This window comes from Rattus norvegicus, chromosome 6, assembly GCF_036323735.1.
Source record: "Rattus norvegicus strain BN/NHsdMcwi chromosome 6, GRCr8, whole genome shotgun sequence".
NCBI classification, from domain to species: Eukaryota; Metazoa; Chordata; class Mammalia; order Rodentia; family Muridae; genus Rattus; species Rattus norvegicus.
Window position 1 is genome coordinate 88,865,430 of NC_086024.1, and position 24,564 is coordinate 88,889,993.

The 24,564-nt window shown below is 41.3% G+C and overlaps 1 protein-coding gene across 13 annotated transcripts in view; it reads left to right on the forward strand.

Moving 5' to 3' along the window:
- The window catches only part of Fancm (FA complementation group M), a 53,804-nt gene that overhangs the window by 2,532 nt on the left and 26,708 nt on the right, over nucleotides 1-24,564 (forward strand). For all 13 annotated transcript variants that reach the window (XM_056985580.2, XM_063261922.1, XM_056985579.2 and 10 more), the window contains exons 3-13: nucleotides 4,241-4,318; nucleotides 8,929-9,087; nucleotides 10,699-10,830; nucleotides 13,007-13,139; nucleotides 15,034-15,162; nucleotides 16,259-16,345; nucleotides 17,116-17,300; nucleotides 18,734-18,940; nucleotides 20,531-20,735; nucleotides 23,140-23,291; nucleotides 24,164-24,319. In XM_056985580.2, coding sequence (XP_056841560.1) covers nucleotides 4,241-4,318; nucleotides 8,929-9,087; nucleotides 10,699-10,830; nucleotides 13,007-13,139; nucleotides 15,034-15,162; nucleotides 16,259-16,345; nucleotides 17,116-17,300; nucleotides 18,734-18,940; nucleotides 20,531-20,735; nucleotides 23,140-23,291; nucleotides 24,164-24,319 — 1,623 coding nt within the window. The remainder of the gene's footprint in view (nucleotides 1-4,240; nucleotides 4,319-8,928; nucleotides 9,088-10,698; nucleotides 10,831-13,006; nucleotides 13,140-15,033; nucleotides 15,163-16,258; nucleotides 16,346-17,115; nucleotides 17,301-18,733; nucleotides 18,941-20,530; nucleotides 20,736-23,139; nucleotides 23,292-24,163; nucleotides 24,320-24,564) is intronic.

Below are 24,564 nucleotides of genomic sequence, written 5' to 3' on the forward strand. Positions count from 1 at the left end.
ACAAATGATAATTCTTCGTAGGACAATACCGAGTAATACAGTAACAGTCTAACTTGTCTCCATGGAAACTACAAACTCACAAACTGGCAGTGAAATCAAGCCTCTGACTTTCCTTCTTTCTCTTCCTATTCTGTACCCTCCATCCTAATAGCAGCACTTGTGATAAGACGGCCAGCTTTACTTCCTGTTTTCTATACTATGCAGTAACTATACAAGCCTAAACGCAGAGGTCAAGATTCCAATGAGCTCTCTCCTCCTTCTTACCTCCTGCATGGATATTATACATCTCCAGTCACCAGTTCTGATACACTTATAATGCCAGTGTGCCTGAGGCTGAGTCAGGAGCATTCCCAGTCGGAGGCCAACCTGGACTCACGGGGAGATGCTATCTAAACAGTAACAATAGCACAGATACCTTCCAATTGGACATGTTTAAAAGGCTACTTTGGCTACAGAGACAGCCCAGCAGTTAAGGGTGCACACTGCCCTTGCAGAGAGTTCTGTCCCAAACCCCAGGTTGGCCACCTGGAACTCAAGCTCTACAACCTATTCTGGACTTGAAGGCACCTTCAGTCACAGGTACACAGTCCCACTTATTCACACCCATATATACACAGCTAAAAGTAAATTAAAAAATATTTAAAAAATAAATGCCTTTATGACAAATCCTGAGGTGGGAGAGATGAGGGTACACTGACTTAATAGATAGAAGAAGGAAGGAGAAAGACAATTCCGTTTAGCCTAAGGAGATGAATAACTTCTATGACCAAACCAAACTGCTAAGTATGTTGAATATGTATATCACACACACTCAAGACTGACAAGTGCCTGTCATCTTACCCCATCTTACTGACACTGGTTTCAGATCCAGTTATAGATGGTTGTCAATCACCGTATGGTTGCTAGGAATTGAACTCACGACCTCCGGAAGAGCAGCGAGTGCTCTTAAGCCCTGAGCCTTCTCTCCAGCTCCAAAGAGCAAATTCTTTTTTTTTTTTTTTAAAAAGATTTATTTTATTTATTATATATCTAAGTACACCGTAGCTGTCTTCAGATACACAAGAAGAGGCCATCAGATCTCAATTACAGATGGTTGTGAGCCACCATGTGGTTGCTGGGATTTGAACTCAGGACCCTTAGAAGAGCAGTCGGTGCTCTTAACCTCTGAGCCATCTCTCCAGTCCTATTTCTTTTTATTTTAGTTTTTTGAGATGGAATTTCTCTATGTAGCTCTGGCTGTCTTGGAATTCACTTTGTAGACCAGGCTGGCCTTGAACTGAGAGATCTGCCTGACTTTACCTCCTGAGTCCTGGGACTAAAGGCGTGTGTCACCATGGTGAGAATTAAATTTCTTACCATTATCATTTTAGCTGTATCTAGGAAATATATCTATTTCATTTTTTAAATTTTTCTAGATTAATACAGATTATTATTTACATTTGGGAAAATAGTTAATGTTTCTTTGTTTGTTTATTATTTGAGCCAGAACTGGCTTGAACTCACTGTATCTAAAGCTGACCTGACACTATTACTAATCCTCCTGCCTTTCCCCTTCCCTAGTGCTGGATTACATCACTTCTCACTACCTCCATCCTGAAAGACAGTTTAAACTTTATATTCCAGCTATGTGCAAATTCATTTGTAGAGTTAGCTTGTATTTAATTCATTTATTTTCAAAAGCTTTCTAGACATTACATGATTTTTTTTTTGGAAGCAAGGTTGGGATTTAATAAAGATATTTTAATATAGGCTTCAGTGCAGGGATTAATAGGAAGCATTCAGAAGAAGTTAAGACATACAAGAGAGCATGGGTAGGCGTCTCTTAGAAGAGTCAGAGAAAGAGAGACATACCCCAGTGTGGGTACAGGCTCCTCAGTGGACAATCAATCTTTTTTTCAAAAACCTTAAGTCTTATACTTTTAACAATAAATGCAATTGAACATGCATTGATTTAAGTAGTAACAAACAGCCTTGAATCATTCCAGATACAAATGACAACAGGCACACATGCACTGGATAGCCCAGGCTGGCCTTAACCTGTTCTTTCCTTCTGTTTTGTTTTGTTTTGTTTTGTTTTGTTTTGTTTTGTTTTGCTTTGCTTTTTTGGTGAGGAGTGGTGGTGGTAGTGGCAGGAATTGTAACAAGGTTTCTCTGTATAGCCCTGGCTGTCCTGGAACTCTCTGTGTAAATGCAGCTGGCCTCAAAGTTGAGATCCGTCTGCTTCTGCATTCCAAGTGCTAGGATTAAAGGCACTCGGCTAGCCTTAAACTCTTGGCAGCCCTTCTCCCTCAGTCTTCCAAGCACTGGTAGTATAGCTATGAGCAACCTGCCAGCTCACTTCTCATGCATGATAATTTGGTAGATGTACTGGGTGGTTGTAACACAGAAGGTTAATTGGCCCAAGATGTCTTCATTGTTTGAAAGATGACTTGAAATCTTAGTTCTCATGCAACAATTTCTTTTTTATTTGAAGTACTAGGGATGACATTCGGGCCTCAGCCTACTGCCTAGGCAGCCTACTACTGAACCTCATCCCCACCTCCAATAACTTTTATTTACATTATTTTGTTATTGCTTGCTTATTTAGAGACAAGGTCTTGCTTATGTGGTCCAGGCTATCCTTGAACCTGCTGTAATCCTCAGTTTCCTGAGTGCGGAGGTTGCAGGCTCCCACCATATTCATCTTCAAAAAGAGTTCTTTAAAGCACCAATCCAAAGAGTGTTTTTTTTTTTTTACACCAGTGGTTCTCGACCCCTTTGGGTTTGACACCTTTGGGGAGGGGGGACTCTTTCATAGGGGTCGAGTATCAGATATTTATATCACAAAGTAGCAACAAAAATGATGCCATGGTTGGCGATCACCATCACATGAGGAACTGTGTTAAAGGGTTCCAGCATTGGGGAGGTTGAGAACCACCGCATATATCTTCTTGTCTCGGCCGTCCGTATATTCGCTTGTCGTCCTAATACGGTATCTGAGGCTATCACCTCTAGCACTCTGCTGGCTAGTTTTTGTCACCTTGACACACGTAGAGTCACTTGGGAAGAAGGATCCTCAACTGAGGAACTGCCTCCATCCATCAGGTGGGCCGAGGGATATGTCTTTGGGTCACCTTGATTAACAGTATTGTGGGGTGGCCATCCTTGCTCGTGAGTAAGCCGAAATCCTCCATGGTCTCTGCATCAGTGTCTGCTCTAACTAGATTCCAGCATTCCACCCAAGGACTATAACTTGTAAGATGAAATAAACCCTTTCCTCCCCAAAGTTTCTTTTAGTTAAGTGTTTCACTAGAGCAACAAACAGTGAACTAAAGTAAACACTGAGACAAATGGTCATCGAGGATATTTTATCTTGCATAGACCTTTTTGTTTCTCAGTGCTGGGATGAACCATAGGACCTTCTGTGTACATGCTAGGCAAGCACTTTTTCCCACTTAGTTACACCCGTGGGCCTTTATCAGTAATGGTTTTCCCTCCTGTTTCTGTACCTCACTATAGCCCAGGCTGGCCTAGAACTCATGTAGCCCAGGCTCACCTTGACTTTTAGCTATTCTCCTATCTTAGCCTCCTGAGTGCTATGGTTATTACTGGTGTGCCCCACCATATCCAGTTTCATTCTTAATTGGAGTAATTCTACTGAGGTCTGCCTTGTATATAATGGTTTGCCTTTATATGTGGTGTCTAGCATCTTTATTTTTTATTTATTTATTTTTTTTTTTTGGTTCTTTTTTTTTACGGAGCTGGGGACCGAACCCAGGGCCTTGCGCTTCCTAGGTAAGCGCTCTACCACTGAGCTAAATCCCCAGCCCCTAGCATCTTTAAAATACCTTAAATGGGGCTGGAGAGATGGCTCAGCAGTTAAGAGCTCTGTCTGCTCTTCCAGAGCTCCTGAGTTCAATTTCCAGAAACCACAGTGGCTCACAACCATCTATCCTGGGATCTGATGCCCTCTTCTGGCATGCAGGTGTACATACAGATATGTACTCATTTACATAAATAAATAAGTATTTTTTAGAAAATAAATAACGTTTGAGCATTAGTTGAGATTTGGCTTGAGTATCATCAAATCTAAGTCATTTGTTTATGGGATACAGTGCTTTGGTGGTAGCTCCATATACCAGACTGTCAGTGTATCAATGGAGGAATAACCATAATAGACCAGACGTAATACCTTGTTTCATTGAACCACTATTATTTTCACATTGAGCAGATGAAGTTAAAATCCTTTTTTTTTTTTAAGGTTGTAAGGGAACTGGTCAAATACACCAATCACTTTCGAATCTTGGCTCTTAGTGCCACACCAGGTAGTGATATCAAGGTAAGTACCATGACTTTTTATTCATTATGTGAAAGGAAATACAAATTTTTATATAGGGCCAGATCAGCTTTCCAATTTAGTATTCCTGGTATGGCTTGAGGATGGTGGCATTTGTATAACTGCAGAAGTTTTTTTTACAGTAGTGGCATCTGTCCCTCTCTCTTTTTCTCCCCTCTCCCTTCTTTTCTTTCCTGTTTGGAGACTGGTTCTGGTCATGTTGTCAGGCAGGCCTTCAACTTCTTACTCAAGGGATCAGCCTCCAACTTGGTTATGACTGCAGGCCTGAGCTCCAACTACAGCAGCTGGTCTGGACCTTGAAGCCAGAGCCTTAAGCATGCTATGTCTGCTTTTCTGAGCTCCTGGCCTCGTTCTAGTATTTATTGAGCCACGGTCTCCCTAGGCAGGCCTGATCCTTGTTTTACCCTCCTGAGTATCTCAGGTTGTAGGCCATGCCATCTTAAGGGCCTAGCTATATATTTTTGTTTGATTGTTCACTTGTTTGTTTTTTTGTTTTTAAGTTTGATTTTTCCACTATTTTTTGCCATCAAGATAATTTGTAGAAGATTAAAATGTTTATATGACTTTCATCTTTTTTTTCCTGATACTAGCATTGATATAATTATAAATATAAACCACAGTATAAAAAGGACAAACTAATACTTCCTCTGCAGATCTCAATCTTACTGAACTTTTCCAGTGTGCTCCCTTCACACACACTCACACACACAGATGTTTTTTGCATTGTGTTTAGTCAGAATGTCTCTTCACTCCCATCCAGGATGTGATGATAGCTCAGTCTTCCTTCCCAGGATCATAGGCTTTTTAAAAAAATTATTTATTTATTTTGTTTTTGTATGAGGGTGTCCATGCCATGGAACAGGAGTTACATCCACTTGTGAGCTGCCATGTGGTGCGGGGAATTGAACCCCAGGTTTCTGGAAGAGCAGCTAGTGATCATAACCACTCGTCCATCTCTGCAGCCCTGACTGTATGCTTTTAAAGAGTAGGCATGAGCTGTTTTGTAGAATATCACTCAATTTGCATTTGTCTGGTGCTTTTGTGATGAAGTAATGTTATTCATTTCTTTGCAAGAATGTTCTAGAAGTGAATTGGAACCTTTCTCAGCATAACCTAGCAAGGAATGCATGCTGTTGACTAAGTGGTTAAAGCTCTGGTCTTCTGCATTGTAAACTTACCTGCCTTAGCTTGCGGGGGAGAGTCACCGAAAACATGCACACGTCTTACTTCGGCATCTAGCTCCAGGTCTAGCTGCAGCAGTTATGTCTTTAACATTTGCAGCTTTGCCATTTCTTCCTTCCTTTCCCTAGTTTCTTTTACTTAGTTTTTTAGTGTTTGAGAAAGGGCCTTATGTAGTTCAGGGTGGCCTTGAACTCATGATGTAACTGAAGATGGCCTTGAACTCTTGATCCTCCTGCCTCCACTTCCAGAATCCCAGTCCTATAGACATGCACTCACCAGGCCAGAGGAATGCTGTGCTGGGGATAAGCCCAAGTTGTTCTGCCTGCTAGAGCAAGCGCTCTACCACTGCACTGTATTCCTAGCCCAAGTTGGAAAGTACACACAAACACACACACACACACACACACACACACACACACACACACACACACACACTCTCACACACACACACTCACACTCACATACACACACACACACACTCACACACACACACAAACACACACACATGCCTGTGTTCTCTCAAAACCCTGTCTATCTGTCTATCTATTTATTTATCTATGTTCGTGTGCACTAATGTATGTTTATTATTTTTCAGAGGACTAAATCAGGCATTATTTTGTTGCCAATTGCCCTAGCTTTGCCTATTGGGAACATTTTGAAATGACTCCTGTGTCTGTTAGTCGTGTACCACCACACCACACCACACATCACACCACACCATACACCACACCACACACCACACCACACATCACACCACACTACCTGTTACTTTTTAAAGGCATTTCTTAACTCCCTGGTATGACAAATTAGTGGGGTTTTTTCTGCTCCATGAAATCAACCGTTTCTCCAGGTATCTTTGGGCAGTACTAAAAAATGCAGCCTTTCCCCACTTGGTGCAAGTAGTTAAACCTGCCTTCAAGCTGTGCATGCAGTCTGCTACTGAAGCAATGCCCTGACCCCCAAGTCAGACCGTGAGTTTTATTGTACAACATCCTGGTTTCTTAGGAGTGCGGTCTTTGTCTGCTGATGTTCTCTAAGGTTGTTTTACCTCTGACACATTGCAAGCCTCTTTTTTTCCCTCTACACATAATCTTTTTGTTTTTATTCTTTGGTAATTCCATACTTCATACATGGTCTTCGTGACAAATAGAAATTGCATCTCTTCGCCTCTTTATTCACATTTAAATATCCCCTATTAAAAAGATCTATTTTAACTAAATTACTACATCACATTCCACACCATACAGCTAGTCATCGCAACCACTCATAGTTGTGTGTGTGCACAATTGCATAAGTGGTGTTCCTGCTTTTGCTCAAACACAGAGCCCACAGGACAGTGGTAGCCATCCAGCCCTGTGACTCCTCTGGCCGCCCTGTCTTTGTCCCCCAGTACTGTGCTGTAATAATGTACACATAGTCACACCCAGGTGTCTAGTTTTTAAAGTGACCTTTACGTGGACCCAGGGGGACATCATCATGCTTTTATAGCAAGCAGTCATAACCATTGACCCCAGCTCTCTTGTTTCTTAATTTAAAATTTATCATAATCTGCCTTTCTGCCCCAACTAAACTATAAGATACATGCACACAATAGTTAAGCCCACTCTACCAGTAGTTTATGCCTAACCAACCGAATGCCTGGTCAATGGAATTTACCCACATATTTGTTGAGGAGGTATAGTAGCTCACAATTGTGATCCCAGCACTTACAGACCTAGTGCAGGAACACTGCCTCTAGTTTGTGAGCACCCTGGGTTATATAGTGAGATCCAAGCCAACCTAGCTAAAATGACAAATGACACTGTCTGTAAATAAATAATAATAAGTAACTATTGAGCAACAACAAGAAACTTGTGAGTGAATGAAATATAGGAATATATATATATGAATATATATATATATATATATTTGTACATGCCTTTAGTTCCAGACTGAGGAAGCAGAAGCAAGCAGATCTCTGTGAGTCAGAGGTTGACCTGGTCTATGTAGTGAGTTCTAGGCTGGCCAGTGTTATACAATATGACCCTGACTCTATTAAATAGATAATAATAAATGAAGGCCTTAATTTTATTTACTTGGTTGGTTGGCTTTGGTTTTTTTTTTTTTAAATATTTTTCAAGATTTATTTATTAGATATGAATACATTGTCGCTGTCTTCAGACATACTGAAAGAGGGCATCAGATCCCATTACAGATGGTTGTGAGCCACCATGTGGTTGCTGGGATTTGAACTCAGGACCTCTGGAAGAGCAGTCAGTGCTCTTAACCACTGAGCCATCTCTCCAGCCCTGGCTTTGGTTTTTTAAGACATGGATTCTCTGTGTAGTAGCCCTGGCTGTCTTGAAACTTACTCTATAGACCAGAGTGGCCTTGAACTCAGAGATCCACCTGCCTCTGCCTATTGAGTGCAGGGATTAAAGGTGTGTGCCGCTGCTGTCACCACTACCACCCAGCTGAAAGCCTTAATTTTTTTTTCCCTGAAAGCCTTATGAACTTTTATGAAGCCTTTTATGAACTGGTGTAAATGTGGTACTTAGATCTGTGGACCTCATGCACTAAGTGGGTGCGTTTGTCCTATGCTAAGTTTTGGGTATGCAAAGGTGATTAAGACGAGCTTGGTTTTGAAAAGGTTTTTTATTATCTTATATGTATCAATGCTTTGCCTCCATCTATGTCTGTGTACCATGTGCATACCTGGTGCCCAAGGAGGCTAGAAGAGAATGTCGGATCCTCTGGAACGAGTGTTACAGACAGTTGTGAGCTGTTGTGTGTGTGCTGGGAGCTGAGCCTGGGTCCTTTGGAAGGACAGATGGTTCTCTTAACCACTGAGCCATCTCTCCAAACCCTAAGATGCAGTTCTTGCCTCAGAGTACTTTTTGAGTTAAACTAATTCAGAATTCCTTCTGTTTTGTTTTATGTTTGTGAGGTAGAGTCTCATTTTGTCCAAGTCTAGGTTAAAACTTAGTACAAAGCCCAGGCGGCCCTTAGCCTTGAGGCCCTCCCTGCCAGGCATGCAGTTGCCCCTCAGGCCAGGCTTGTTTCTTTTCTTTTTAACTGCTGATCATAGCGTCAGTGCTGTGGCTGACACAGTAGATCTCAGTCCCACTACACTTGTTTTTTTTTTTTTTTTTTTTGTTTTGTTTTGTTTTTTTTTTCCGGAGCTGGGGACCGAACCCAGGGCCTTGCGCTTGCTAGGCAAGCGCGCTACCACTGAGCCAAATCCCCAACCCCCCCACTACACTTGTTAAGTGAGTGATTTTTACTCAGAAAGCTGTTACAATATCTACTTATTATTGTATCATTGTGTTTTTGATGCAGGGTCTTGTAATGTAGCTCAGGCTAGCTTTAAGTTTATAGTTGAATTTATAGTTGAGCTGCTGCCTAACTTATACCCCACTGGTTCTGTGTAGGCTGTGCAACAGGTGATCACTAACCTACTAATTGAAAAGATAGAGCTTCGTTCGGAAGACTCTCCGGATATTTTGCCTTACTCTCACGAAAGAAGAGTTGAAAAGCTTGTTGTTCCCCTTGGGGAAGAACTAGGAGCCATTCAAAAGACATATGTCCAGGTAAGCTGTTTTCATCAGGTCGGGGTATGATAATTCAGCCGGTAGTGGGATGATCTCAGTTAGAGCTTAGAGAAGTGTATGTTGTACTTCGTGTAGTAGAGTATATATGCAGCATTGCCTTTCATTATAAAGTTGAAAAAAATCTCTGAAATTGAAACTTTTGGGGACAGATAGCCCTATTTTCATATGTACTAAAAGATTTTTTGTTTACAAAAATGGGCCATTTGTGAAACAAATTAGTAGCCTTATGCTGGCCGTGGTGGTGCTGGGATTGCCTGTGGTACCTACTGAACATACATCTAGATGGCTCTGGGCTTTATATTTTTCTAGCCTAGGCTAGACTGGAACTTGTGACCCCCTGGCCCCATCCTCTTGAGCATTCCTGCAATCTTATAGGAATTGCAGGCAGCCCCTGAAAGCTTTACATCTCCACCAGGAAACATCTCGGTGAAGGAGGACTGAAACTCAGTTCGGTCCAACTTTAATAACTGGTGTTTGCCCAGTATGTCAGGAGTCTGACATCAGCTTATTTATTTTTGCCATATTTAAGTATAGCACAATTGTGGAAACAAGTTTTCACATAACAATTCACTTGGGCCCATGAGTACAAGAAAGGTTACAACATTTTTACAAACTACATAATGGCTTTATCCATATGGGTTCTGCTTATCTTAGAAACAATGCTCAAAACAAAGGTCTAGGGAGAATGACTGGGGTGAACAGAACCCATAATGCCCACAGGAGTCAGGATTTGACCTGGCCCTAAGATAACATAGAAGTCACTTAGGCTGTTGTAAAGTGCAAGTGACATTTCTCACGAGGACATCCTGCAATGCACAGAATGGGCATCCCATAACAAGGGATTCCCAGGCCCAATTACCAAATGCCAGTATTGCAGCCATTGAGAAACTGCTAGTGTTTTAAGGCCGTTCTGTCTGCCCTTTGTTCTCTTAGGAGACCATGTGTTTTCAGATCTTCATCCTCACTGATTAAGAATGGTTTCCATCCCCCTCCCCCAATCATCCACTGAGAGATGAAGTAAAGTATCCTTTTCCTCAAATTTGGGCTTGTCCTGATTTAGAATTAAGCTAGTAGGCCAGGCATGGACACAGAGACCATTCCTCACAGCTGACAGAGCAGAGGCAGGTGGATCTCTGTGAGTTCCAGCTTGTCTGTATAATGATATTGTGGTAAGCAGGGCTACATAGTGAGTATCTGCCTACCAAGTGGGGAAGGAGGAAGGGAGGGAAAGAAGGGGACAAAAGAGATAGCGTTGGGATGTTGTTCAGTAATAGAGCACTTGCTTGTGCCTTTCTTGTGCAAAACTTTGGGTTCAGCCCTAAGTGTTGAAAAAGAAATGAAAAGTAAACATGGTCTTGAGTTATAGTTTGATTTTACACTTCTGTTTACTCTTAAGTGGATGGTATCTGGATATAAATGACAGTGCTCTGGAATTTTAATGTCTTGTGTTTAAAAATTAATTTCATAGTATATTTTATTAAATATAGATCTTTTACTATAGCACACACTTGTATAAATATATGATAAAGTCATTGTATTTAAAAAAGGACTTAAAAGTAAACTTGAATTAATTTTTTTTTAAATTTGTAGATTTTGGAAACATTTGCCAGTTCTTTGATTAAGAGAAATATTTTGATGAAAAGAGACATTCCCAACCTAACAAAATACCAGATAATTCTGGCAAGAGATCAATTTAGGAAAAATCCATCCCCAAATATTGTGGTATGTATTTTTAAATACATTTTGTTGTATTTGACTAAATGTTTATTGGGCACTTAGTAAAATCTAAATGATAATTTCCTAGATATATACTAATTAGTTCAGCAAGAATTTACATACGATTTATTGAGGGAGTGCCACCAAACCGGAGTTTAGTCATGGAGGCTATGTGATGCAAGGAGAGTTGTCCTATACAGACACACATACATACATACATACATACACACACACACACGATAAACATTAAAATGTTTTAAAAAATAGGTGTGATTTATCTAGTTTATGTTTAATTAATTGATGTCATGTATATGTGAGTTTGGAGTTTGGGTACGCGTGCCCTGTTCATTCCCACCATCCTCCTTGTTGAGGCAGTCTTGTTGTTGGTGATGCTTCTGTGTATACTCCAGGCTAGCTGGCCCACCAGCCTCTACCCTCCATTTTGCCATAGGAGTGCTAGAAGTACAGATGTGTCATATCACATCCTGGTTGTCTGTTTGTTTTTGAGGTAGAGCCTCAATTATAGAGCCATGGCTGGCCCTAAACTGAGTGTAGTCAAGGCTAGCCTAGACCTCACATAGCTCTACCTGCCTCTGCTTCTCAGCATGCACTGCCGGGCCAAGCTTGTACCTGTTTTAATGTGGGTTCAGGGGATCAGATTTGAGCCATCAGACTTGCGTATCTAGAGCTGAGCTACCTCTCCCATACATTTTAGCTTTTAACAAATAGGCTTTTGGTCTATTTCTGACTAAAACTTAAAGCAACAACATTTAGTCAAGCTCTTGACACCAGAAGTCAGAAGAAGCATTCTACCAAACTTGAAAGAAAGAAGCAAAGAAACAAAGAAAAATTGATTGTATTTGTTTAATTGTTTGTTTATGTGTGTATGCCCATATGTATATATGTATATAAGTATGTGTATGCCACAACATGCGTGTAGAGGTCAGAGGACAACGCATAAGAGGAAGTTCTCTCTAACCATGTTTAGGGATTGACTCAGGTCACTAGTCATGACCTGCTGAGCCACCAGCTCCTTATTTAATTGTAGTAGAAAAATAGTGAATGGATGGGGAAATGAAATGTTTATCAAACTGTGTCCAAAGTCAGAAGAGATGTTCACCATACAGACAGGCTCTGGGTTCTTTGAACTGAGAATGATCTGCACCAGAAGGCCAGAGGCAATTGAAAGAGGACAGTCACTAATGTGGCTGAGACAGGGAATGGAGGTCATTAATGTTTGGCCACATGGAACTTGCAGTGTTGTGTCAAGAAACTAGGGGACGAAAGTGGATTTAAGTTGGGTGTGGTGATTGATGCCTATAATTTCAGCATTGAGTAGATTGAGGCAGGAGATTGCTGGGTTTCTGAGAATTCTAAGACAACCTAGGCTGTACTTGGGGAGCCCCATCTCAAACAAACAAAATAGATTAGTGGAAGGAAGAAAGGAAAGAAGGGTGGGGGAGAGGGAAATAGTATCTTTATTAAATACAGTAAAATGAAAGTCTGGTCTGTCTTGGTGAGCTAAAGCTCTCTTATGGATGTGCCTCTTGAAGCCAGACAGGGCTATATACTCAGTTCAGGCCAGATTGAGGCCATATAGCAGACCCATGGTACACACACACAGACACACACAGACACACAGAGACACACACACACACACACACACACACACACACACAGAAATTAACAAAATATTTGTCCTTCATGGGACCAAGTCTATCCAACTATTTTCCATTTGCATCATAACTCATATATTTGTGTCAGTGCTTGACCTATGGTAGATAATTAGTAATGGCTTCATAAGGACACATGAACCAACCTATATACTGTAAATAATTTACCTATAAAGAAAAATAATAAATGCTAGTTTCCTATTGATTTCTTTTTTTTTTTTCTTTTTTTCGGAGCTGGGGACCGAACCCAGGGCCTTGCACTTCCTAGGCAAGCGCTCTACCGCTGAGCTAAATCCCCAACCCATTGATTTCTTTTTTTTAAGGGATGGGCTTCATATTGAAACTACGTGACACTCACATAGCCACACCCTGTCATGTGACACTCAGTAGAACCATCAAGTTATAACCAGTGTAAATAGTTCTTCTGGTCATCTGAACCTTATTGTGTTACAGTGGCATGGAGTGGGTATTGTCGTTTCTTCTCTGTTGAATTGATATGTTTCTTCCAGGGAGTTCAGCAAGGCATAATTGAAGGGGAGTTAGCCATCTGTATTAGTTTATACCATGGTTATGAGTTACTGCAGCAACTGGGAATGCGATCATTGTATTTCTTTCTCTCTGGAATCATGGATGGAACCAAAGGTAAGTCGTGTGAAATTATTTCAGAGAAACAATGACACGTGCTGTTCTGGTTCAAGGGATTGAACCAAAACCAAGGTTTGAGTCCACTTAAACGTGAATTAACTTTTTTTTTTTCAGTGAAAATAATTCTTTTTTCATGCAATTGTATTCTGGTCACCGTTTCCTCTCCTTAGTCTTCTCCCAGATCCTCCCCACCCCCGACCAATCCAACTCCATTCTTCTTTACTCCTCAGAAAACAAATAGGCAAAACAAACCAAAAAACCAAAAGACCCAATACCAGAACAAGAAGTTTTAAAAAAACAAAGGAAACACATGCACACAGAGAAGCAAAACCCAGAAAACAAAATCAGAAGCCATGAACAACAACAGAGACCAGTAAGGCAAAAAATACCAAGGCAAAGCAATTTGGAACAAAAATCTCCTTAAAAACCATTGACTTCATTTTGTGTCAATCATCTGTTGGTGGGCATGGGGCCTTGTAAGTATGGTTTGTATATCCATTGGAGAAAATTAAATTTTTCTCTGCAAGCTTTTGCCAGTTGGAGATAGCTTCTAGGTTAGGGTGGGAGCTTGTGTCCACTAACTCCGTCTCAGCACTGGGTGGGTTCATGTGTGTCAGCCTGTTTCGTCCAGAATGCCTGTTTCCTGGGTGTTCTCCATTTCCTCTGGCTCTTTTGGTCTCCTCTTCTGCATAGCTCCCTGAGCCCTGAGGGGAGGAGTTTGATGAAGACATCCCATCCAGAACTGAGCCTCCCAAGGTCTCCAGTTCTCCACACATTGTGGGTCTATGTTAGTTCCCATCTTCTCTGATGACCTATGGGTATACCAGAATGTCTTTAATAGTCATTTTATTGCTATGTAACTTGAGTTAACTTTAAATGCTTTGTTTCTAAAAGTGATGGAGTGTGATAATGTTCAGTGTAATTGTGCTTGCTAGCTTGATGAAAACAGTGCATCATTGTAACTTTATTTTTTTTTCAAACCATAATTTGATTGATAGTTCTTAAATGTTTTAACCTTCCTTTTAGCCCACCACCCACCAGAGGTAGTGGGGAAAAAAGAGTGGGTGCAGGGAGTGGACTTGATTAGAAAGGTTCTTTGGAGCAACTCCCGTCTCTGTTGCCTGGAAATTGGCAGTTGAGTTCACAGGTCAGCAAAGGCAGCTTGATCCACTCGCATACACTTCACAGATACACCAGCAGTCCAGTTTGGTAGAGTTGGGTTAACAACAGCAGTGACACGACCTGGCAGAAGACAGCCGGGCCTCAGCTGAGTCAGCTGGAGAGACCAGGAGGCAAGCCAAGAGAAGGTCTCGGCTATGTCTCTCTCAGAGAAGGGAAGAGAAGGCTCGAGACCCACAAGCAAGTGTTGCATAGCTAGCTCTATAAGCAAGCTTAATTCAACCCCCATCACTGTCTGGTGTGTCCTATTTATACCCTCCAAACATCATGTGTCCTCAGCATGGGTCTTGCCTCAGCACATGTACCCAATCAGCCAGAAGTTTTTTGGTGCATTTCTATATATGGTGTCCCAACAAATACCGTTCAACTACATAGCATAAGGTGGAACAATACACGTGTTGTTTTCAAAGAATCCTTCATCACGTGTCCTTTCACATGCTTGCTTTAGCAGAACATCCTTTCTCCTGTGTCTGCTTCTGCTAAACGTTTCTTCAGGAGTCTGCCTTAGTCTTTTACCTGTGCCCACTTCAAACACCATCCAACACAATAGACTGTCCAAACAACCCTTCAGTTTCTACTCCACATCGTGAACATGGAACTAGGACAGATTGTTGACTTCCATGTTCAATTCGAGACGTTTGCCTTCATAGATAAAATTTCATTTCTTTTTCAATACGGAGGAAATGCTGTTATCTGTTCATGTTTCCTAAAGGAATGACAAGGGTAAAAACTGAGCTCAGCCGGAATGAGGACTTCACGAAGCTCTACAGTCACCTGCAGAGCGTGTTTGCCCACGTGCGAGATGCCGCTGCAGCCAGCGAGGCTTCGGCTTTCCAGAAAGGTCTGCTATTTCAGTGAGAGCTGTGTTCTTTTAACTGAGTACCATTAACGCCAGCTGCTTGGGATGCTGAGGTAGGAGTAGCCCAAGATTTTAGGCAGTCCCAGCAGCGTAGGAGACCTCTGCAGAAAAATAAACACTACCAGGTGCTGCTTTCCTTCATAAAAGTCGGAACTTTGTACATCAGTGTATACATTCTAATGTTTGTGTAGCCTCAGCCCTGCCAATGCGTAAATGTTTTGTTCAGTGAGTTAGGGTATTAGGATTGATGTATACAAATATACATCAGGCTAACAAACTTTAAATGGATTTATCAGTAGTAGTGAAAAGTCCCAGAACCACTCAGTATTGAAATGTAGTTTAACTAAAAATGTATTTTTTATTCCCTTTTGTTTTGCTGAATCCTTCTGAATTCTCTCTCAGAATAACATTTTCATCAAAATTAAAGGTTTTGTTTGCACTTACATGCTATCTAGAGGGTACTTAGATTTGGTAGGCAAAAGAAATAAGGTTTTGTGCTTGGGGCTTTTTTTGAGACAGGACCTCATGTAGCTAAGGCTTAGCCTTGAGCATTCTCTGTAACCGAGGCTGGCCTTGAGATCTTAATTCTCCTTCCTCAACCTCCCAAGTGCTGGAATTACCTGTGTACTACCACACCTGAGGGAAAATTTTAAATTTTAACATATGTCTTTTCTTTGTTTTAGATTTATTTTTATTATGATTACGTGTATGTTTGTGTTTGTGTGTATATATGTGTGTGTGTGTGTGGTGGAAGGTGGGGTAGGATGGGGGTGGGGGTGCCTGTGGAGGCCGTAGGAACTGAAGTTACAGGTGAGTCACCTGATATGAGTGCTAGGAACCAAACTCAGGTCTTCTGCAAGAGCAGTGTGTGCTCTTATCTGCTGCTTACCTCTCCGTGCCTAATGTGTACTTTCAAAAAGATGTGTTACTCCACAGTAAGAATTGCTATGGGCTGAGCATGGCACTGCACATCTTTCACTTCAACAATCCTAAGGCAGAGGCAGGCAGATCTCTACAAGTTCAAAACTATAATTGATATGAGAATATATAGAAAAAATGTTTTTTCTCCCCTCTTCAGGAAATAAAGAGAAAAAATTTGTCTATAGTCATCCAAAGTTAAAGAAACTGGAAGAAGTTATACTTGAACATTTCAAGTCATGGAATGGTGGGTAACAATTAGTAGTTTTAAGACAAAGTGGTAACTGAAAAAAAGTAAAATTCCTAGGGAGAGGTGGATTCTAATTACTCTGGATAATGATATTTAGAACTTTTGGGAAGTTGGGATAGGTGGGAGTGAAAGAAATAATGGAATTAGAAAAATAAGGTTTTATGTGAAAAGTTTAGTTTGGGGCAATATAAGAGAAATAGAAAATCAAGCAGCTCAGGTAGGTTTAGTAATGCTGTGGTTCTAGGTCACTGGGAGACAGCAGGACAGTGGCACAGCCTCGCTTAGCGTTGCCCTCAGCAGCCATCCCACCTCTTCCTGAGCACGAAGGCACTGGCCAGCTCTGGATACAGGCTGCAGTTCAGCCGTTGCTGAACTGAAAGACAGCAGCTGTGGAGTATGCAGTGCCTGTAGGGAAGGTGGAACAGGATGGTGCAGTCATTTGGAGTTCTATAGTGCTTCTCTGCAAAGGAAGTAACATGCATGTGCTTGAATGGATGGGCTGGTCAGGGACTGACCCAGGTGTTGAGCTGGTTTCTTGAGCTATTATTTCATGGCAGCCAAGGAGAAATAGGGAGTTGAAAATGTCTTTTGCAGTAGCTGTTCATGAGTACGTAGTTTCAGACTCGTGCTTTCTAGCAGGCGCTCTCACAATGCTCTTTTGTTTTGGGTGCAGTCTTAGGCATTGAGCAGAAGGCTTTGTACATGTTGTACTGAAATATTTTCTTAGCCTTAAATTCTTCTTTAAAAACATATTTCCTGTTCCACAGCTAAAAACACCACTGAAAAGAAGTGCCAGGAGAGCAGAGTTATGATCTTCTCTTCGTTTCGAGATAGCGTTGAGGAAATTGCAGAGATGCTTTCCCAGCACCAGCCAGGTGTGAGAGTGATGACGTTTGTTGGCCACGCCTCAGGGAAAAACACAAAGGGTTACACCCAGAAGGAACAACTGCGGGTAATTAATTATTAATTCTTTAGGTAATGAGATAAAAATAGGATGGATTAGCTTTGTTGTAACCCATTTTCTAATTTGGTTGTGGTGGTGCAAGTCTTTAATGCCAGCACTCAGGAGGCAGAGACAGGCATTCTCTGAGTTCAGGGCTAGCCTGGTCTTCATAGAGTACTCTAGGTCATCCAGAGCTACATAGCAAGACTGTCTCAAACAAACAAACAAACAAAAAGAGAACCCTGCGGCAGCAACAACAACAAAAAAAATTTATAATCAATATGCAAATAAAGATAAGCACATTTTGAAAGATCAGATGTGTCTTATATATGTTTTGAAATATTTATTTATTCATTCAATTATTTTGGGGGTTTTGAGATATTGGTTTATATAGTTGAGGCTTGCCTAGAACTAGTGCTGCCACTGCCTCTACATCCCAAGCACTAGGATTTCAGATGTGTCCATTACACCTGTTAATGTTGAATGATTTCTGTTCTTACATCTCTAGCATGTAGCCCATGTTTGCCTTTGGGGTGCCAGAGTTCAAGGAGTAATGAAGCATTATTTAAACTTTTACAAATATTTTTATTCTTAATTATGTGTGTGTGTGGGTATGTTCACACACGATTAGAAGAGAGATCAAAAGGGTGTCAGATCTGCTAGAGCTTGATGTGGGTTCTGGGCACCAAACCTGGGTCTTCTGCAAGAATAGCAGGTGCTTTTAATTGTTGATCCATTTCTACAGCCCTTATTTTAAACTTTTTGTTACATTGAGGGATTATGTGTGTGGACACACATGTCACAGCATGGTGTAGAGATCAGAGGACAAGCTGTGGAAGTCAGTTCTCCCCTTCCAACACAGAGATCACACTCAGGTTGCGTGGCCTGTTGGCAAGTGGCCTTACATGCTGAGCTGTCTTTCAGATGTGAGGCATTCTTTCTGATTTTCTTATGTAGAGACAGGGTCTCGCTTTGTAGTCCTAGTTGGTTTGCACCTCAGACCTATCTGCCTCCTGAATGCTTGGATTTAAAGTGAGCAAGACCATTCCAGACTAGTCATTCTTACTTTAGCTAACAAGACCATACGTTTAGTTCTAAGGAACGATAAATTGGAGTAATTGGACCCAGGCTTTTTCACTGCCCTCTTCTCCTCTCAGTGTTGCTAAAGGTAAAACTGGGCTTCCTCATAGACCAAGAAACATAGTTATTAACAGAATGACTCGACAGTCGTTATTTAAAACAAAGGAATTAGAACTTTCCATTTTATCCGCCCTGTTTTGGCTTATTTTGTTATCTTATGACACCCCATGTTCCCCACCCTCATATGCTGTCCTTAATGTTTTAAAATCTGATTTGACCTTTTCAAGATGAATGGGGAAATAATGCAAACTACAAATCGCTGATACTTTCCTGAAGTGATTTTTGAGTTGTTTGTGTTTGAGGTGGTGAGACAGTTCCGTGACGGTGGTTATAACACCCTGGTTTCCACCTGTGTTGGAGAAGAAGGTTTGGATATAGGGGAAGTGGATCTCATAATATGCTTTGATGCCCAGAAGAGCCCAATCCGCCTCATTCAGCGCATGGGTAGAACTGGCCGCAGACGGCAAGGCAGGATTGTTGTCATCCTCGCTGAAGGACGGGAAGAGCGTGTAAGTGGACTGTGTATGCTGGCTGACAGCGAAATTTGAGAGCCAACCCAAGGGCAGTCTTCTAGCATTCAAAATCCAAGCACTCTAGGCAAATGTGCCGACATTGTTACTAGATTCTTAGTTTGTCTTGATTGTAAGAAAGATTTTTTTGGCAGAATTCACTCTCCTAATTTTTTCTCATTTGAAGAAACACATTTTGGTACTTCATTATAACTCATGATATGACAACTAATATTTATTCATTTTTCCATTTCCCTACACTTCTCTTTTAATGACAGCATCTGATGTATCCCAGGCTGGTTTGAACTCACTTTGTAGCCAAAGATGTCCTAGAGCTTGTGATCTTCTGGCCTGCATTTCTTAAGCGCTATGACTCCCAGGGCTGTCACAGTTCATGTGTGCCTAGTGTCTGCATGCTAGGCAAGCACATTACCAACTGAGCTGTGCACAGCATCTCTGTACTTCTGCAACAGACGTGTGCTCAGACTGTTTTCCCGTAATAGTACTTTTGAATTTTATAAAATTAGCTAAATAAATAAATGAAAAGCTAACAACATGCACCAGAGCAAACACACTGTATGTAAAAGCTTGTGTACTGATGTTCTAGTTTTTCACTGAGGTGTGTTGGTGCCCCATCTATTTGGAAAGGAACTTGAATTATACTAATATTCTCTACAGTCATGGGTGGCAGAACTTTCTAAGTATGATATTATACTTTTTACACTATTTATTACAGTAAAATATTGACAAACTATAACACATTGGGACAAGTTCAGTAAGCAAAAATAATTTCATATTATAGATTCAACATCTGTGATAGTTTTTAGAAACTGATTTGAAATGTTTTATTCACCCTTCAATTCAACCTGAAAAATGAATTCCATTCATTAAGACTCTTAATGTGATTATAATGTGTTATCCATAAACTGATCCTAATAAATGTAATGTTTACATGTCAAACAATGGATCTACATTCTGATTTTATTATGTAGCCAGACCACTCAACGTCGTTATCTAGGTGTGTGTTTTCTGATCTGTTAAATGGTGGTAATGGCTCATCCTTAATGAGCACTTCATGTGTGCTGTGCCGTGCTCTAGATCATCTGTATTGTCTAATCCAAGATGGTGAGGAAAATGGAAATGTAGACAAATGAACACGCTGAAATAAAGGCTTCATTTCCTCTCTCATAAATCTCCCTTGTAACAAATATGACCTTATACTCAGGTACAAAGTTTGGCTGTATTAAAAGCAGTAAGCCAATAAAAATACATAGTTCCATGAGGATTCTCGTGTGTGTGTGTGTGTGTGTGTGTGTGTGTGTGTGTGTGTGTGTGTGTGTGTGTATTTTTCCTCTTTACAAATAGTTGTTAAGCTTTTGTAGTAATAGATTTTAAAATGATTTTCCTCAAGAATCTAAGTTAGTGATCTGTTTTCACATTCAAGACTATAGGAATTCTATTCTCTAGTCTTTAAGTGAATCAAAGTGTAATTTTATGTTTAAAATAATCCTGGCGGACATATTAATTGCTTATTATAGCTAAATGATTACTATAAAAACTGAAAATTTGTATTTTGTATTTGTTTTGCAGACATACAATCAGAGTCAGTCCAACAAAAAAAATATTTATAAAGCTATTTCAGGTAACAGACAAGTGCTTCGTTTATACCAAGGAAGTCCACGAATGGTTCCTGATAAAATCAATCCTGAATTACACAAAATGTTCATCACACATGGTGTCTATGAATCAGAGAAGGCTCGGAGTGTACAGCGAAAGTCGTTCTCCTCAAGGAGTGGTAAGCAAAACTTGTGCACTTGACACATTCTTCACTCCCTCCCATTCTTGGTCTGCCCTGTTTTTGTTTTACAGTCTAGGTCTATCATTCCCATTTGTACGTCTCCTGAGTCCAGGATTCCTGTGGCATGGGCTCCAGCAGCTCAGGCTCCTTTCTGTTCTCACAGTGCTTCCCTGGATGGAACAGGCTGGAGCCTAGTGGAACCTTCCTTCCCTCAGGGCCTTCCCTTTGGCTTTGTTTGTTTTCTGGTCCTTCCCTTCGTCCATCATGGGAAGCCATCTTGACTCTTACAGTGCATGCGTACCACGCTCACTGTGCGCCTTCCTTCTCTTGACTGGAATCTTGCCCTTAACGAGCTCGTTTACAACAAGGCCAGCAGCAGCCGAGTGGCATTGTGGATGATCCGTTTTGCTGCGGTAACAGTTAGGGATTCCTTGCTGAGAAGTACCTAATCCCCTAACATCTGTAGAATCTCTTTTGTAGATTTACACGTATGTGGCCAAAGAAACAGCTTTATTTTCTAAAAGACTTGGAGAGCGTGCATCAGCACCTCTTTGTCATTTTGGAGAACTGATGGAAGGTGCTGGCTCCTGAAAGAAACAGCATTCCCATCCTCATCCTTCTTTCTCCTTTTCCTGCTCCTCCTTCTGTCATCTTTGTCATTGTCATCATCATCTTGTTTTGGTTACTCAAGACAGAGTTTCTCTGTGTCACCCTGGCTGTTCTAGAACTCAATCTGTAGACCAAGCTGGCCTCAAACTCAGAGATCTGCCTGTCTGCCCCCTGAGTGCTAGGATTAAAGGTGTGTGCCGCCACTTCCTGGTGCATAACCTGTCTTTATACTGTATCTTTCTTTGAAAACAGTCTATGTTCTAAGGTGCTTTGAGTCTTAGGAAAGATAAGAACGTATTGATGTGACAAGGGAAAGACACTGGTGACATGGAGTGCTAGAAACCCAGTAGGGAGACTGAAAGTTTAAAAAGAAAACAGTTGCAGAATAAGCATTCAGTTAGATTGCGTGTGCATTTACACAGTCTACTGCATGACAAAGGAAGAAGGACGTTCTCCCCTCATGTACACCAGGCAGATGCTCCGTTTCCATGCGTGTTCCCAGGATTACCTCGCCTTCATATAGAAGGACACCACCGTTGGCTACACAGCCTTCCATCACTCACCTGCTGATTTGCAGACGTTTGCACTGTTGTGTTTAGGAGACAGTCGGGACTGAAGGGCAGGTTCTAGGTCAGTTTTGAGGTTCTCTCAAAAACAAAGCAAAGCAAAATTAATAAGTACTTGCTAGTGCATAATTTTACTACTTTGTCCTCCATCCTGACTGTTTCAGTGCCTGTGACTCCCCTTTCCAAAGTTATATGACTATGTTTTATGCAGTTTTTCATAAATCGTCATGCATGTACACTAATGTGTAATTCATTGAGGTGTAGAGGCTTAAAGTTCTCAGTAACTAAAACATTGGAGTCCCTTCCTATTTAAAAAGCTGGAGACATGGCTCAGTGTTTGAAAGCACTAGCTGCTGTTCCAGGGCACCTGGCTTCTATTCTAAGCACCCACATGCTGACTCACAACTGTCTGTAACTCCCTGCCAGGGGGACGGGAGGGGGGTGTCCAGTGGCCTTTTCTGGCCTGCTCTCAAACTGCATACATGTGCTGCACAGATATACACACTGTGGGCAGTGGACTGTGCGTGTAGGCAAAAATACCCATATACATAAAAGAGAAAGAAATGAGTAAGTCAGAGATCCCCAAGGTCATTTACTTAAAGCTCTTAGTTTTACAAAAGGAAAACATTTTCGGAAAAGTTGTTTTTCTAAAACGTCCTACACGGTATTTAAGAATAGTACAGACCAAAGTTTCTGAGTTCCTGATTAGTAATCTTTGAGGTTTTTCTGAGTCGGACCGCAGTTCTGCACTCTCTCCCCACTTGTATTTTTCTCCTTCCATCTGTCCCCCACTTAAAACATAACCCTAAATGCCCCTTAATGTTACTGTCCCTCTCCTGAAGCTTCAGATACTGCTCTGCTAGTGCTGGTTTTCATGTGTAAGTCAGTCTTAACTCGGTTTCACAAGAGATTTTATATGACTGTTCCAAAGACGCCAGACTGAGAAGCCGACACGTGGCTCTCTATTCCACTAGTGAACTTATTGCTAAGGTAGCTCTTACATGGGATAGACCCTTTCAAAGAGGTGAGACAGACTTAGGCAATAGAGTGGAGAAGCACTGCACAGTAAGTTTGTGTGACCAGTTCTAGTTCCCAAAATGGAATCTTGGTTTAGCAGAACCAGAAGTAAATAGATAAAGCAGGTTGGGTTCAGGCGGTACTGTGTATTTTGCCTTTGTCTTGCCGGTTACTTTAAACCTCCTCCCAACTCTTGTTTGAACTTCCAGGAATAAAAGCTGGTAATTCGAATAAAGATGGGCTCTTGTCAGAAGAGGAATTTAACCTATGGAACAGACTCTATAGGTTAGGAGACAGCGACACAGTTAAAGGAGTGGCTTTGCCTCGGTCTCACTTCCTGTCTTTACAGGAGGACAGAGTGGTGAGTTGGCTGTGCGAGGTGGCTGTGTGCGGTGCCTGCACAGTGGATTTGACAGCAGTAACACAAGCTTATGATTGGAATGTTAATTCACTTAAAGTAGTGGTCCGCTTAAAAGGGAATCACCACACCAAAGTCAAACCTTTAAGACCTCCTTTCTTGTTTGCTTTCACATAGCCGTTTCTTATGTAGGTTGTAGTTTGATTTCATAACATTGCATGACCATTATCACCCTGCAGAACGGCACAGTGTGCTCTGCTATTTCCCTGCTGTGCTTTAGATCCTCAGTGTGCTACTAGCATGAAGTATGTTGCCCTGTGTGCCTTTGTGCAAACTGGCTTGCTTTTTTGAAACTTTAGTTAGACTTTAAGTTGGGTGCTAATTGCTTGCATGATCAAACTCTGAGAGCTTAGCTGCAGTGGAGAGAGCTGCCCAGCTTTCGCGTGCTGAGAGAGAGTTGGAAGAAGATGCTCATGGATGCTTTCTAAATCTGCCTATGGAGGTGTGTTTTCACCACTAGCAGGGAGAATGGCATGTGGCAGTGGGCATGAAGACTTGTAATCACTTCATCAGGGATCAATGTATGCCACCCATTCTATTGTGGGATCTACATATAGCAAAGTAGTGATTTTAAAACCATACTTTTTTTCGAGAAACAGGAATATGGTCAAATCATAACTCAAATGACAATTAATTTTAAATGTAATTTAAAAAGCAACCTTATACTTTATAAAATTATTTTCCTGTTTTTCCCTCGAGGATTTTAGTTGAGATTGCCCATGTGAATTTAAGTGGTTTACATTATGTTTGTTATGTGAATCATGTCTTTAAAATTGGCTTGTGAATTCTCATTCCTTGTTGCTTTTTAAATGAAGGCTCAAGAACCAACCACTGGAATTCACCAGCTCTCTCTCTCCGAGTGGAGTCTCTGGCAAGATCATCCGCTTCCTACGCATCAGGTTGAGCATTCGGATCGATGCCACCATTTCATCAGCATCATGCGAATGATAGAAGGAATGAGACATGAAGAGGTACAGGTTCTACAGCTCTCTCTCATTCCCAAAGCCTTCTCTAATCTCTTCTCTTCCCGCCTTCCTCTCTTGTCAGTTTTTGGAGGCAGGGTCTTGCTATGTAGTTAATCCAGACTAACTGCTTCAGTCTCCTGAGTGCTGGGATTACAGGCATGGGCTCCTACTCCTGGTCCTGTGTAGCTATGGCTTTCTCTCACTAGTGTACTGATGAATCTAGAACGCTTAGCATCTCCTTATTTCTTCTT